At 36.1% G+C, this 16,977-nt stretch overlaps 1 protein-coding gene across 1 annotated transcript in view; it reads right to left on the bottom strand.

The window, feature by feature from the left end:
- LOC107553567 (nuclear receptor corepressor 1-like) overlaps positions 1-16,977 on the bottom strand; it is a 125,538-nt gene that overhangs the window by 94,160 nt on the left and 14,401 nt on the right. The window contains exons 5-9 of the mRNA XM_016235837.1: positions 13,982-14,095; positions 12,756-12,812; positions 12,610-12,662; positions 6,299-6,365; positions 294-466 (exon numbers count right to left, since the gene is read on the bottom strand). Of these exons, the coding sequence (XP_016091323.1) occupies positions 294-466; positions 6,299-6,365; positions 12,610-12,662; positions 12,756-12,812; positions 13,982-14,095 (464 nt within the window). The remainder of the gene's footprint in view (positions 1-293; positions 467-6,298; positions 6,366-12,609; positions 12,663-12,755; positions 12,813-13,981; positions 14,096-16,977) is intronic.

Genomic DNA, 16,977 nt, shown 5'->3' on the forward strand with positions numbered 1-16,977 from the left:
GTTCTTCTGTTCTGCTTTAGTGGTGTTCCAGAAAGAGTTCCCTGTAATTCAGGGAGCCCTGTAACCTCTGTACCAGGAGCTATCACATATTGACCTTTGACCCTAGCACCCACAGACTCCTCAATGCTGATTGGCCAACTGCCAACTGCCAGTCAGGACAGAACACAGCGCCTCAAGTGTTTACACAAGATGTTACATCACAACTGTGTCAGGGAAAAGCAATACTTTTAAATGTGTGTGTGTGTATGACAGAGCGTTCATTGGGTCATCATGGAAACTGAGTCCAGACTGACCTCTGGAAGCGTTCCTGTTGCTCACGCTGTTTGCGGATCTCAGGAAATTGCCTCTCATAGTATTCACGTGTGCGGCTCTCCTTGGCTTTACGGCGTGGGTTGTTTTCCATTCGCTCAAACTTTTTCTCCCACTCTGTCATCAGCTCATCATACCGCTGGCAAATTTTTTGCTCCTGAGGAATCAACGGAAAACAGTTTAGCAAAATAAAACAAAATCGGCATTTTACAGTGATTCTGAGGAAATATCCAAATAAACTAACAAAAATTATATTCGGTTAATGTTGGTAAATCAACTCAAAAACAAAAAATAACCATAAATAATAACTAGACTAAAACTGACTAAAACATAAATTTTACTGCTGGGACAAGAATAACTATTTAAATGATTTCCTACAATTTTCAGTTAATCTGTTTGTTACTTAGAAAAATAGTTCATTTTAGTATGGAAGAAAATACTATGGAAGTCAATGGCTACATTGACTGTAGAAAGAAATTCATACTGGTTTGATACAACTTGAGTAAATTACAAAAAAAAATTAATTTTCAGGACAGACAGAAAGAGACATTGAGCCAGAAACAGGGAAAGAGAGGGAGCGAGAACAAAGAGGTTCAACAAGTGGAGTCTCGATCAAGACCTGCACAGAGAGACAAGTGCGCTTGTGTCTGATCTATGGTTCACACAGAACAAAAAACGGCTTGTTTTTCCTCTCTCTGAACAGTTAACCTTCCTCTTGGCTTTTGGCCATGTCACCACTCGACTCGGCCATGACTGTTCTTAGTCCAGCAAGTTTGACCGACCCAGTCTACTAACAAGCGATTGCACTGAACTATATCTCCCTGAGACTAAACCTGTTAAAAAAACAGCAATCATAATGCTTCCTTGCAGCTAGAGCAGCTTATTTTTTAGAACAGAGTTACAGAAATCATCACCATTCAAGATTCCTGAACCACAAAACACAAAGAAAGAGAGAACAGGTAGAGAGACACACAGAGGGAATTGGCCAATCTTCAAAACCATGGGTGATCTATAAGAGGCCCCTAAATAACTCAACAGTGTAGACAAGACTTTTTTTTTTCAGTCCACAAAAAGATGAAATTGTGACAGGACACAATCACAGCCATTCAGAAGACATGTAATATTTCATATACAGTTATGTGTAGCAGAATGTCTACCTAGCATGACGCCACACAAAAAGAAACCATGTTAATGACAAAATATCTTGTTTAAGTGTTTCAATCTTGTTTCTTTACTGTGTCAAATGTAGTTAAGGTTTGTAACGGTATGAGATTTTCACGGTATGATAATAGTCTCAGAAAACATCACGGTTTCAAGACAAATATTAAACAATAATTCTTATCAGTAACAATGACCCTTAAAAGAATAAGAACACGTTTTTTGAGTGAACAAATGCTTTATTAAAGTGTGTAGCAGACCACAAGGATGCAGAATATAATTTAGATGGGGCAAACAGAGTGAATTTTTTTAGGTATTAAAGTTATTAACAAGAGCCCTATAAAATGTTTTATTTTTATTCAAATTCTGTGCGTTTTAATTTTTTGTATTTTGTTTTAAAGGAGACATATTATGCCCCTTTTTACAATATGTAATATAAGTCTCTGGTGTCCCCAGAATGTGTCAGTGAAGTTTCAGCTCAAAATACTCCACATTTATTATATCATTCTGAAAATGCCTATTTTGAGTGGAAGCAGAAACACGCTGTTTTTTCGGGCCTGTCTCTTTAAATGCAAAAAAGCAGCTGCTCCCCGCCCCCTTTTCCAGAATAGAGCTGCGCCTTTACAGCTCGGACCTGCTAAAAACATCTGCTATAGTTCTGATTATCATGTTTATCGTGCTGAAATCACGCGGTTTAAAGCATACGAGTTTAAACATGATATCCTATTTTCAGAGAGCACACATCCGAAGCACACGGACAGAAAGCGGCCACCACACAGCATGTGAGTACTAAACTAAGTTCTCATTGACACACAAGTTTACGTTGAAAATGCACATGAGTTACAAAACAGTCGGTTATGTCTGTGAAGGTAAACTGCTGGGAAATAAATCGCATGTTTATTTTAGATCTAAATAGTGTTCTGTGCTTATCTATGCAGACAAAGGCAGAACAGTTAGTAAGTTTTGCTCAAACTTTCGCCATGGCATTAGAGCTGGTACACCGTTGTCGCTTGCGAAAACACGATGGCGCCGTGGGTGGAAACTGACAGATTAAGGGGCGGTAATATTATAATGAGATCCCTTTGCAACGTCACCAAGGGAGCGAAATCAGACGCGTGCAGAAAAAGGCTTACCAAAACAAAGTTACCGAGTTAATCTTTTTTACGTTTCCTTGGTTGGTAGATGGACCGGGGACCTGATTATAGCACTTAAAACCTGGAAAAGTCAGATTTTCATGATATGTCACCTTTAATGGTTTATTCATTTTAATAACCAAAAACAATCAATTAATCAATTGAATTCATTAACCTTTACCACCTTTTATTACTAATAATTTATTACAATTTTAATAATAATAGTGACCTATGAAATCATATCATAATCATAAGATTTTTTTTCTCTTTTTTTCTGTGTTTTGTGGTTTAATCAGTGGCGTAACTTTGCTTTGAAAAGTGGTGGGGACACCGCGCAACTTGTTTTGATAGTTTTTTATTTAATAACCTAATTTACTTGGGGACTGGGTTTAGAGTTGGACAAACGTAATTTTTGCTTTTCAAAAATACATCGATGTACCAGGGGCGGTGCCAGAGAATTTTGAACGCAGGTGCTGTGGGGGTGCTAGATCATTGACAGAGGGAACTGGGCAATTCAGGGCTCCAGACTCATTCTTCCCACTGGTCGCTCTTTTGCGATTAACTTTCTCAGTTGGTTGCACGAGCAGGTTTTTTGTTGTTTTGTTTTTTTGCCTACAACATGCTATTAATCAACGCATGCTGATGAACTTTTATCGTAGTTTATAGTTATATGGAAACGAAAGTAGTTAACATTCAACCCGTTCTTTTTCATCAGTAGTATTATATGTGATTTGAATTTTGTGAACGGGAGTTCCTCTTTTGGCATGTTATAAGCTGGGCTTCGGATGCGGTCACTTTCGATTTCATGATCTTGTCAGGTTTTACAATAAAATATAATTGTCTGTTTTGCTTACATCTGTACACTTTTTAAGACAAAAAAAAAAGATTGATTCATTATTTTTAATTAAAATGCACAACAACAATAAAACAGTAGCCTAAGATTCAATGACAAACTAGCTTACAAAACGTTATTAACAAAAACGAATAAGATGAGGCATGGCATAGGCCTACACGCTGTATTAGGCTATATAATGACTAATAAATTACAGAACGTTTAGCAAACAGGAATTAAAAAATAAATAATAATAAAAGAGAGCCTCCATAGCATAATGTGAGGTAAACGGCAAAGATAAGCTTTTCAAAATGAAAACATAAAAAATAAAAGTAAAACTAAACTTGCTGCCGGTGACAGTGCTTGCATGTTTTCTTTTTTTCCCCACAAGAATACCAACATGTTCACCTTCTCTGGTTTAAGAAGCGGTCCTTTACTTTACTTAAGCGTGAAAACCATTAATATTCGCGTCATTTTTGCTGGGTGCACCTTCTGCAATTAATAGTAAATATAACCAAAACAGGTTATTATAATTGTTATATGAATAATAAAATAAATATAAGGAAAACTCGCCCACTCGATAATGTAATATTTTTTAAATTTTGCAGTCCGTATAAAAGGTGCATTTCTATTAAAGGCACGTCCATGTGGAGACGGCGATCAGCATCGCCATTCGGCAACCTCATCTTTGCACCCGACACTGACTCAGAAAGCACTAGTTTATTAATAAATAATTAAAATGTCTTCTTTTCCCCCCGACACGTTCATAATCACTTTGCCGGTGCTTTGAGGCAATTGCTTTATGCGCGAGCTTGAGCCCGGAATAAGCTCTAGCCTAATACGTCTGCCTATAGCCTATATTGAAGTATGGTTAATATATTATTATATTAATCAATTTAATATAACGTGTGACTAGTTGACTAGAAGAATCTTTAGTAGAGGGCAGGCCTACTTGGCACAAGGAAGCTCTCCATTTTTAAAATAAAATGCTATAGCCTAAATGACATTACGAAAAGTGCGACAGCTGCAAATTACATCATTATTGCACTGCACGAGTTATGCATGCGTAAGGAGTCAAATGGTTTTTTTTATCACCCTAATTAGATTATGAAGAATGATTTGCTGATCTTGTTTTCCCTTTAATACATACCTTCCGCAATATATTTTTCAATTACTTTCAAAAAGTGGTAGGGACAATATCGACCTTGGCAAAAAGTGGTGGGGACATGTCCCACCCATCCCACCCGCAAATTTCGCCTATGGGTTTAATACAAATATATTGTCAAAAACCAAGGTAATCAAATTAATGCATAAAACCTTAACATTTTAACGGATTGTAAAATGTTATCAAATGAAACTTTAACAACTTTTATTTTTGGCAAAGAGCTAACAAACATGATATTTCTTAAAGCCAATATTTAAAATAATTCTCTTATTATAAAGAATATTATTATTGTTGTTATTATAACTTTGAAGTACATTCTATTGTACAATGCTAATATATTTCTGTCATAATATCAAGTTAAATCTGACCAATTTGACAATGGTTTTTCTCAAATAAAACTAGGAAATGTTTATTGAAGTTTTCTTTCAGAGCAGCTCTGCTGATGTTCATGTTTAAGCAGATGCTGAAAACACTTTTAGCGTCGTGCGTACTTTAGCATGTAGTACATAAAATGGAACTACTCCGAGACATGCAGAAACAAGCAGATTATTTATATAGCAGTTTCTTTGCGATTTAATATTCACAGACACATATTATATATACTTTTGATTTATCGATCCATCAGATTGCCTGTTTTACGCGACATCCGCGTTATACTGTAAATTCCATGTTCACGATTCCCTCTGCCTCATGGAAATCATACGGCCTGAACTTATAACTTGTTATAAATGCGACATACCTTTATCTGCACGGAGGGATGGAGTTCACAAATATGAGCGAACACGTTGGATGTATTGCCTTCTTTTCCAGCCACTTTGCGTCCACATTTTTTGCTAATTGGATATCCGTCCTCATGGACAACCCCACGGCCATTTTTTTTTTTTTAAATATCAGAAGTATTCCCATTCTGCAGATTTTAACTTCTTTTTCGGTGGGGGATGGAGATTAAATATAATCTGTGTCTCTGCCATTTTCTCCACTGCATGTGTGTGTAAGCAGCAGAGAGAAAAGAAGCTGCATATGCGCAAGTGCGATTTTTTTTTCATTAATTTGTTTTTTTAAAATGTAGTTATGCAAATGTTCACGGTATTATAACCGTACAAGTTCAAACCGTGATAAACCGTCATACCGGTATAACGTTACAACCCTAATTTAGTTAGACCACAGATTTAGAGGCATCATAACATAAGATACATGATAAGAACATCTAACCTCTTCTGACAATGTAAGTCCAGACAGAGATGACAAATTATAAATCATAAGCAAAAAATTGGACTGATATTCAAATAAGGGCATGTTCAATAAACTGTAGAGATTAACATGGAACTCCTTATGCAAATGAAATGACTCACAGATCACTGTTCCCACAACGTATGATTAGTATCTGTTACTTGTTTTTATCAATTAATCATAAAGTAACATCTCCATCTAGCTTTATAAATATTTGCCCCACACATCTATTTATTAACTAACAAACTAAACGTGATCATAAAGTGCACACAAGCAGATGTATTTCTATGCGTAAACAAAAGCCAAACTTGCATCTGCAAATGTATGTGCTTACATCATTCTTGATTTTTCCACAAATATTCTAGTTTCTCTGTAACTTCAGTCACCACACCTGATGGAGGAGCACTTACTCAACATGCACTCAAACACATGCATTCACTGACATGGCACAAGAGAGAGAGAGACACTTACCCGCTGTTTGCGTGCATGGTTCCTCCTCTTGAAAAACAGAATCAGCTTCTTCCTCATCATATGATTCCTGCAGCAATAAAAACCAGTGTTTACATTCCCTCTCATAAAAGGAGCAAACACTGCACACTGAACAAGATCTCTCTGCTGATATACAACCTGCCCACAGACAAGCATGGTGAATCACGGCCTCTCTTTATGAGTGCTGCCAACTCCATCAGAAGAGCTGAATCTCTTTCTAGTCTCTACTTTCAAAAATGCCTCAAGATACAATTCTTCCAGGAGCTCTTGACTCAAAACTGTTAGTGTGTTTACTTTCTTACTCTTTAAAAACACTCCCTACCCTTTTTCTTCCGTCTCATCTCCAACTCTATATCTCCGACATCTCCGACTTAAACTTATACATCTCCGACTTATACTTTTGCATCTCTCTGTGTAGGGATGGGTTCCAAAACCCGGTATTTAATCGATCCCGGGGCTAAATTATGAAAGACCGGAGTATCGATAAGCTCTAACGTTAACGGTTCTGCTATCGGTAATGGAAAAAATAAATTAAACACACATACATTTATTATTGCTATATATACACATTATCTTGCAAATTCTATCTCACCAGAGTCGCCAGCTGTTTTTCAAACATTTGTCTATGATGCATTCTTGCTATTCGCAATTCAGAAGCGAGATTGCTCCCACGCGGAGGAGCTTCAGCACGCGCAACATGAAAGCCCTGTTTAATTATGATAGAAGAGAGAACTAAACATTCAAACATCTGCTTACACTTTAGGCCTGTGGCTGTTTTCTTAAGCTAATTTTATTTTTTTATTTCGATTTTGGCTTCTAAGGGTTATACAAAAGAAGACACAAGGTAAAGCTATTAAAAACTAGCTGCGTTTCATATCGCAACTTCTTTCCCTTCACAGCGGTGCGCATTCGTTCCTCCCGAAAACCCAAACTTAACGTCAGAATCAGCTCAATCAGTGATTGTTGTAAGATGCCGTCTTTACTGTTGCTAAATTGGGGGACATGTTTGATAATTAAACATTGAAAGCACAATCCGCACAAGAGACGCTGTTCCTCAGGCTGAAATGTGTGCGCGCGGCGCGCTCCAAACGGACAAACAAATTACACTTTGAGCTTCGGGCACATGTCCAATCGATCAAATACACACAAAAATATGTCAAAATGACCGGCTTAGAGTATTTACTTAAACACAGTTTATGTCTTACGTGGAGGAGAACAGTTGGGAGAAAATTCGATGCGTGTCAATATATTGTCTTCAAGTGACAGACTGGAGCTTGGGCCATCAAAATAATGAATAACGTTATAGCATTAATAAGCATTAATCTATCAATACATACACTGAAAACTATGCAGTGTTCATTTATATTTGATTACTTTTAGATTTATTTTGTAGGCTATTACATACCTGAACAGTAATGCTAGTAGAACTTCATGGAAAAATGACAGCACTGTTTATTTCATTTGTATATTTGTTTTATTGTATTTGTCAGTTTGTTTTACTTTGTTTCTTTGTTCATGTTCTTACTGTATCTTATCTTATGTATAAAACACTAAAAATGCCTGCACACTGGTGCATTTACAAATTTATGTTTTATATTCATTTCATTAAATATTTATTTTACATTTCAGAATATAAAGCAATGTTAATTCAGCTCTTAATTTGTCATATATATATATATATATAAAACAAAAAGTACCGATAAGAATACCGTTAAAGTACCAAATCGATAAGCAGTATCGGTAAGAGTAGTAATACCGTTAAAACCTTAACGATACCATCCCCATCTCTGTGTAATTCCTGTGGCACTTCTCCTGTTACTGTCTTCCTAGAATGACTTGCTTTTGTTGCTTTGGATAAAAGCACCTGCTAAATGAATGAATATTAATGACTCTTACTCCAGGTTTGATATAATATTATAACATTCAAAGTAATTTAATGCCATTAACATCTTTATTCCTTCATGCATTTGGTGGATCACTGAAGTAAGCTGTGCACAACACAGTTTATTTCAGCCTTTATTTATTTATTTTTTTAAATCTACCGTTTAAAAGTTTGGGGTCGGTAATTTAAAAAAATTTCTGAAAGAAGTCTCTTATTGCCAAGGCTGCATTTATTTGATTCAAATATACAAAAAAACCCACAAAAGTTGTTAAATATTACAATTTAAAATAACATCTTTATTTTAACATATTTTGAAATTTAATTTATTGATGTGATGGCAAAGCAGATTTTTCAGCAGCCATTACGTCAGTCTTCAGTGTCACGTGATCCTTCAGAAATCACTCTAATATGCTGATTTGCTGCTCATGAAACATTTATTATTAATTCTTTTTTTTGAAAGATTAGGGTTGTGCCGATAGACGATAGAATCGTGTATCGAGGATAGTCAGAGATATCGACGATAGCAGATGTCTTTGTCGATAGTCAAGATGATATTAGGTTCATTCTCCTATTAATGTATTAAATTATTTGGTCTGGGTAAAAAATATCTTATATTCTCGATTTTAATATTTTAATCGATTCTCATTTTTATGAAACTATATAGATTCATAAATCCCAAGAATTGTAGCGTGTCTCCCATCCAATAAATTGCAAAAAGCTTTGTGATTATTTTTGATATGAAACAAAGTCTCAGATTTAAAATTCTGTCCATTTTATTACAATATTCAAATATTAAATGCCATTTTGCCACTGTTTAATGTGGAGTGACAGATCACTGTTGTGCCTCAGTTAGAAGCGCCAGCGCAAAGCTGAACTAATCATCTCCTCTGCTTTAATAGCAGTTACATCATGAAATAAACATTAATGAACATCCAAAGGTTTGTTAAATGAAAGAGTACAACTTAACGAAACCCATATCCTGTCGCTCAATCAGTGTTTCAAATGCGGAAAGACGACAATAGCTTGCAAACAATACATCACGTAACGTCACATTTACCACAGAAAAACAGATTTGGTGACCATAAACTCATTAGTCAGCAACAAAAATGAACTCTAGAGAGGAGCATTTTGCTAAATATGCACCATATAACATATTCATTATAATGTTTTTTTTTTTACTGTTCTTCAATATTTAATTTATGTTTGAATAAATTGGTCAAGTTTTTGTGACCACCATTTAAATGTTTATATTTAAAAAGAAGAATTGGAGTAGAAATATAATTATGTAATTTAAAAAGTGTTTGTATATAAATCAGCAAATTTCAACCTTCCATATTATAGACTCTCAGCATTATTTCAGATTTTTTTTTCCTTGAGAAAATTTGCCATGTCCTGTACCTGATATATATATATATATCCAAAATAATCATTATTGAATTGAATCGGAATCGAATCACAAGCTTGGGAAGGATAATCAAATCGAATTGTGATATTTGTGTTAAAGGGGTCATATGATGCTGCTAAAAAGAACATTATTTTGTGTATTTGGTGTTTGAAGCCAGGCTAGAGTGAGCAGAGGCGGCGGGGTCGAGAACGGCATGCCCGGCGGATTCGCCGAAGGAGCGGCAACCACATGTGACGACCCCGGGCTGGACTCCGCTTCGTCCACGGTTAAAGCCGATCCGGCGATCCACCGCACGAAGTTGATGTATTCCCTCAGCGACTAGCACAGATCAGCTCTAGGCATGACGAAGCAGATATCGTCCTCTTTTGGAAGACCAAACAAAGTAGTTTCGCTCTCACAACAAAGCCCACAGCGTCTCCACGACATGGCGGCGGCAACAATACTACAGCGAGAATAAAAGTTACACCTTCTTTCTTTGCGTGAACATTTGGGCGGCGTTATGCAAATCTTCATGTCTAGACATGTGGGGGCGTGTTAGAACGAGCCGCTTTAGGTAGGCGTGGTTAATGCTTAACTTTTATAAAGAATATCTCTTTGGATTTGAGACTTTAGTCTTTGCAACTTTACAGATCTTCTTTATGCACCAAGAGCTTGTAACACTCCAAAGAGAAAGGAAAAATTGTAATCGCATCATATGACCCCTTTAAAACCCAGCCCTATAAATTATTATTATTATTATTATTAGGCGGCCTATTATTATTCGGCTATTATCATTAAATTTCTGAATTTAGAAACACACTTCTCGTCCTCATTGGAAATGTTTTAAAAACAGACTATAAAACTGAGCTCACATCAAAATTGAACTGTAAGGTGATAAACCTATATTTACAAATTATGTCTAGAGTGCTAAAAGAGACATCTTTTCCAAACATCTGTATGAATGAACATGCCGAAAACTGCATCGTCATCAGCATTTCGTTTTCTTTACAGCACATTAACAAAAAATATTGATGCTTATTCTTTATCATCATTATTATAAAAACGTGCAGATCGGTTTAATTTAACTTTACTCCAAATATATGAACTTTCCTGTTTTAAATACTTTATATTTAACGTGTTCGTTTTTGTCCAATAGTTAGTGTTAAACTGTTGGTCTTTAAAATAAATCTACTTTTGATTTTCACCGTTGACTGATTTTGCAGACCTTTTAGACTGAATTTCAGTGCGCAGATGCAGCAAACTTGTCACAGTACGCAAAGTCCTTATAGCGATGTATGACTGTTGTATCCGAATATATATGAATTAGCTGTTTTAAATATTTTTATATTTAACATGCTAGTTTATCAGTATGCTATGAAAGTATATTATTTCGATTATTGGCACTTCCATTCTTTCTGTCTCACGCTCGCGTGGTTTAAAACACCAAATAGTTATGAAATAATCTATGAAAAGTGCAGAGTGTCTCTCTCTTGCCCCACCAACCCATGCATGGTAATATCGTGTATCGGCGACATCCTTACTGAATTATACTGTCTGAGTCAAAAATTTTACATGCTAGTCTGTGATTGTACTGTTTTCTGCTGATTTATGATAATTGTGATTTTCCTCCTCACATACACACCCCCTCCTCTACATGGAAGACTGTCTGAGTCGACCGGACGCAACACACAGACAGACCGACCGACTTTCAGCTGTCTACATACACACAGCAGTTTTACTTTTAGCCACCTACACAGACAGACTTCCCATCAGTGATAACCACACACACACACTGAAGTATCAGTCAGACACTTGCCTTTGTCTGTCTGCTGCTGTGAAATCAGGAGAGACTATTATTGTACCCACATCATGCAAGGCTTGCATGACTACTCATGTTTCCTAATCAACAAGTGGATTAGTTGGCTAGTCGTTGTTTGCCTCGTGTAAATGACTCAGCACACATCATGCCACATCACCTGCCTGTTGGCTGCTTGAAAGTATCTGACAGCCAAGATGTTGTGGGTGAGAAATGAAAGCTTACAAATATGCACCTCAAGGTTCGTGCTGCTTTCTGATAAAAACAGTCATGTCCCGTTCACTTCTCTTTTATAGTTTGCATCAGCCTTTTTTTCAAAACTCCAAGGGAACACAGACCATCTTCAGAGTCTCCACTGTGTTTAACTTGTATAATGCTTTGCAAAGGGCAGTTTCACTTTAACCCTCACATAAAGGCAAATCTATTTGCCGGTTACATTTTACTATAGAAAAACAGTGACGTGCAAATATATTGGGACTAGGGCTGTCGCAATAAACTGGTATTATTGACAATAACGGTTATATTTAAAATAATGAAATTTTCATATTGTGTTAATACTGTATTACACATGATAACATAAGAAATAATTCTGGTTGACGCATTAAACATAGAAGGTGGCAGTCTTGCACCCTAATGCTGTTTGCCACGTGTCAGAAAAAATAAAAAAAATAAAAGACAACCCACAATGCATTGTGTGGCTAATACCGATAGCATTATTTAATTTAATTTATTTAATTGCCATTTCTATAGATTTTGTTATAATACCTTTATTGTGAATTTATTTCACACAAAAATCATATAGTGAAAATATGATATTGTGAAAGCCCTAAATGGGACCCAGAAAATGTGGGTATACAAGATATTAAAATTCTGGCTGATACTGATAAGGCAATAAATAGTTTGTTTGTTATTTTGTCTAAATAAATTAAAAGTATAATTAAATTAGTACTGTTTTTAGAGATTAAATTAAATGACAGCAAAGGATTACTTTAACAGAAAATGTTGTAAACTTCTAATATTGGCTAATAACCAATATTCCCTAGAAAAAAAAAGTAGTCACTGATGTCACGGGATCAACATCTAGTCAACACAGACCAAATTCTGAACTAATCATCTAGCCTGTGCAGTTCATTTCCCACACTTCTGACTTCTCCTGTCAAAGTCACTATTAGAATTATTTACTGTTAAGCTTACAGAGAGCGGACACTCACGTCTTAATGTTGTCATGGTAGACTTTAGTATCAGAGGGCTGGTTGTACAGAGGCTGTGGAGAGACAGAGGAAATGGCTGCAGATTAGCTAGATGAACAAACTCACACAATCTATTGCATTAGAAAACAATTTCCCACAGTACTCACCAGCTCCACTTTAGGCCCCAACCCTTCCAGTATCTTATGGGCTTCTTCTGCCTTTTTCTGTGACACAACAGAGTGAGAATGTTGGTAAAAAAAAATATGTATTTCCTTGTGGTTAGATAGTCTGCCTGCTGACACACCACACTAAGCGAACAAACTGTGCTCTCATTTGTTGACTTCTAGCTTTGATAGAGAGAGAGAAAATGTGAGCCTGTGCATGTTTTAACAGCAGAAATACAAATTAAGCTGACAAAAAAATGTATCACTTGTTTGGAAAACATTTTCTCCTCCAGGGTGAAAGGGAGTAAAAATAAACATGCCCCAAAAAAAGAATCACCATTTCCTGAGCAGCAGTGTTCTGTCTAGGAAACGCCTCCATTACTCAATCCCACAATTCTTTACACTCAAAAGTTACAATCTGTTTTTGTTAACAGTTGCAAGCATCTACCAAGTGTATGTGTTGTCCGTGTGTGCAACTGCTTCTTGATTCTTCAGTGATGCTCCCAGACCAGATGGGTGCTATAGTTTTGCCTCACTTTCTCCATCTGTACTTCTTTCTCTCTCACCCACTTTATTTCTAAGTCTCATCTGTTACTGTGCTCAGTAAACTTTTCTTCCAAAACAAGCAAAAAAAAAAAGGCCTTTGAACATAATTGCTACATTTAAGTGTCCAGATTACACAACGGACACACAGAGATACAATTTAAATTTTAAAAGTGAGCAAAGAATAAACAAAGAGAAATTACATTCATAAGACATCAGTTCTTGGCTGATCAGACAACAATCGACAGGCAGAAATACAAAACTCCAAAAATAAAATAATCTCCAAACCGGTCCTGGAGGGCCGGCGTCCTGCAGAGTTTAGCTCCAACCCTAATTAAACACACCTAGCTAATCAAGGTCTTACTAGGCGTACTAAAAACTTCCAGGCAGGTGTGTTGAGGCAAGTAAGAGCTAAACTCTGCAGGACCAGCTTGGAGACCACTGTCTTCGACAGTCACATCACACTCTGTCAACAATAAAACGTAAAAAACAAAAAAAAACTAACTGAGTTCATTCAGTCATTGATTATCTTCTCCGAGAGGTGTTCAAAGACTCTCAGGAAAGCATTTGCTCACTGTGAATAGTCTAAGCACACTTTAACAACAATTAAACATGATCTATAAAGAGCACAATCTGCTAGGTTTCTGAGTGTGAGAGTAAAACACGATGTATTAATGTGTTCATACCCGGTTCTCATCATAAATGATCTGGACGATGCTGCGATGTTTGTGTTCCACAGGGGGTGGCGTCACTGGCTTTTCTGGCTCTACAGGCTTTGCTGCCTCCTCCTCCAGTTGTTGCTAAGAGATAACAAACATGACAATATACCATAAACCTGGAAGCCTAAAACAAGCATATAAACAAACAATACTACTACTACTACTACTTCTAATAATGAACCTTTTCTGAACATGAAATTATGAAGGTTTCAAGTTAACTCACAAAACTTCTTGCTTTGAAAAGTAATAACACACATCTTTTTTTTAGCACACAAATTGAAGCATCATTCTTGTCTTTAGCTGATATGGTGTGGAATGCAGCAAAATTAAATGCCTAAATATGAGCAATACTTATAGCGATACTTTCCTCAGCAAGCACCACTAATCACAGGGATGAATGACTACAACAGACACAAAAAAACCTTCTCACAGATATCAAAGTGATGTGCAGGGGTGTCAGGGCTCCAAACTGCGACTAAAACGGTCGCATTTGCGACCAAAAATATTCAATTGCGAGTGAAGTTTTTGCTGAGGTTGCCACTGGCGACTAGGCCTATGTATTTACATATTATAACTTAAAAATTTGCATGTAATGTCTTTTTTCCTGATTGTTTTGAGATCACATCTTTTGTTATGTTCGCGTATTAAACTGAGACTATGCGCATCAACGTTTTAGTGGAAAAAAAGAGTTTCAAACAGTCCTCATCTCTGCAGCACACCTGCTAAACACAGCTCAGTTGTGCAGTGCGAGAGAGATCGAAATGACGGAGAGGTGCGAAGTGAAAGTGTTATTTATCATTCAAAATTCATAACGAAATTCAAACAATAAATACGGTTTTGTTTTTGCCGCTCTTTAACGCGGCAGGCGCGGTCGTTTTAGCGCCTCAGTTCAAGCGGCAAGTGAACCCATTTAATCTTTCTCTTTACTACTGTAATACATAATCAGAGGCGGACAAAGAACTCAACTCCATTACTTAAGAGAAAGTACAGATACTGCTGGTCAAATATTACTCCATTACAAGTAAAGTTGTAAAGACAGATTTTTACTTAAGTAAAAGTACAGAAGTACTTGCTTTTAAAAGTACTTAAGTACCAAAAGGAAATGTCCTTTTTTATGTCAATGTTTTATTGTTGTACGTAATTCTTGCGATACTTCTGAAGCAACATAGAATACATTACACCTGCTGAATACACTGACTAGCTTGTAGTCTCTTTGGAATAAAGAGCTTTTAGAATGTTAAAAACCTTTTGAACAGAGTGGACAGTGAAATCCTGTAAATACAGAGTAAGGAAGAAAAAAATCAAACCTGCTTTAAAACCCAGCAATACAACTGTAGCTGTACAACTTTACAACAGCAACACTGCTTTAACAAAAACGCAAAACAGCAAGACTTATTTGACATCAAGACAAAAATGTTAAAAAATGCTGTCTAATCGCTCTTGCAGTACTTTGATGTCACACACAGAATGGTCTGTGCAGTTCTGCTTCAGTCCAACACCTTTTGTGTTTTACACAATAGTTCTTCTGTGGCTTTATAGGTAATATTTCCATATACACAATTTAGCAAAATCAGACAATATTGTGTCTAATATATAACACAATATTAACTTTTTATTATTGAATTGTTGTAAATAAATGTCACATTTGCAGCTAGTCAGTGTTCAAAAAATGCTGAGAAATCATGTAGCCCTACAAGAGTGATTACTGATAAACTGTCTGAAAAAAAAGAAAGTCACGTTTTAGAGAAGAAAAAAATCACCCACTGACTTTCAAAGCTGTTACATAGTAACGACTTTCTACTTCGAGGACCTTGATAGAAATGTAGTGGAGTGAAAAGTACAATATTTGTCTTTCAAATGTAGTGAAGTTAAAGTCATAAGTTCCCAGAAAAATAATACTCAAGTAAAGTACAGATACTCAAAAAGTGTACTTAAGTACAATACTCTAGTAAATGTACTTAGTTACTGTCCGCCTCTGTACATAATGAACATGAATTAATATCAAAAGGTAGGCTATTTTATAAGAGAGCCTACAGTACAACTTACTGAAATGTCTCATATAAAAGCTCATTCAGTGTTTCAAACTGCAGAAAACATGTAAAGCTTGTAAACATTGCAACGTAATATACATTTACCTCAGAATAACAATTCGATGTCCATAAGCTCATCAGTCAGCTAGAAAAATAACTATAAAGTAGGGATGCACGATATATCGGCCACCATATCGGTATCGGCCGATAAATGCTAATTTTTTCTGTTATCGGTATCGGCCCGATAAGAAAATTTGGCCGATATCTTTAAGCCGATAAATAATGCATTATTTCCTTAAGAGACACTTCAGACGCGCGCTGTTCGTTTGCAGCCTTTTGTGCAATTGTACGTTGTAATATTGTGCCAACATATCGGTTATCGGCTTTCAAAAATAAAGAATTATCAGTTATTGGTATCGGACAAAATTTTCACATCGGTGCATCCCTACTATAAAGAGGAGCCTTTTGCTATATTTATGTGTTACTGCATTTTAATATTTTTACTTAACCTGTTGTCTACATGATTTAACTCCTCCTATAAAATTGCATTTTACTAATTAAGAAATACACTCTTAAAAATAAAGGTGCTTAAACCTTCACAGAACCATTTTTGTTTCCACAAAGAACCATTCAGTCAAAGGTTCTTTAAAGAACCATCTTTTTCTCAACTTTTTATAATCTGAAGAACCTTCTTTCGCCACAAAGAACCTTTTGTGAAACGTAAAGGATCTTCAGATTTTAAATTTTTTTTATGAAACCATTTAGACAAAAAGGTTTTTCTATGGCATTGTGAAGCCCCTTTATTTTTAAGAGTGTGACAACATTTACAGGATGCACTGAGGAGGAGCCCAAACTACAGTACACACAGTGGCCAAGTGATGCTTATGGTCCACGATATTGGTACAGATTCTGTGTCATGAACAATTCTTTGTG

The sequence above is a fragment of the Sinocyclocheilus grahami genome, unplaced genomic scaffold (assembly GCF_001515645.1).
Source record: "Sinocyclocheilus grahami isolate Dianchi unplaced genomic scaffold, SAMN03320097.WGS_v1.1 scaffold475.1, whole genome shotgun sequence".
Lineage (NCBI taxonomy): Eukaryota > Metazoa > Chordata > Actinopteri > Cypriniformes > Cyprinidae > Sinocyclocheilus > Sinocyclocheilus grahami.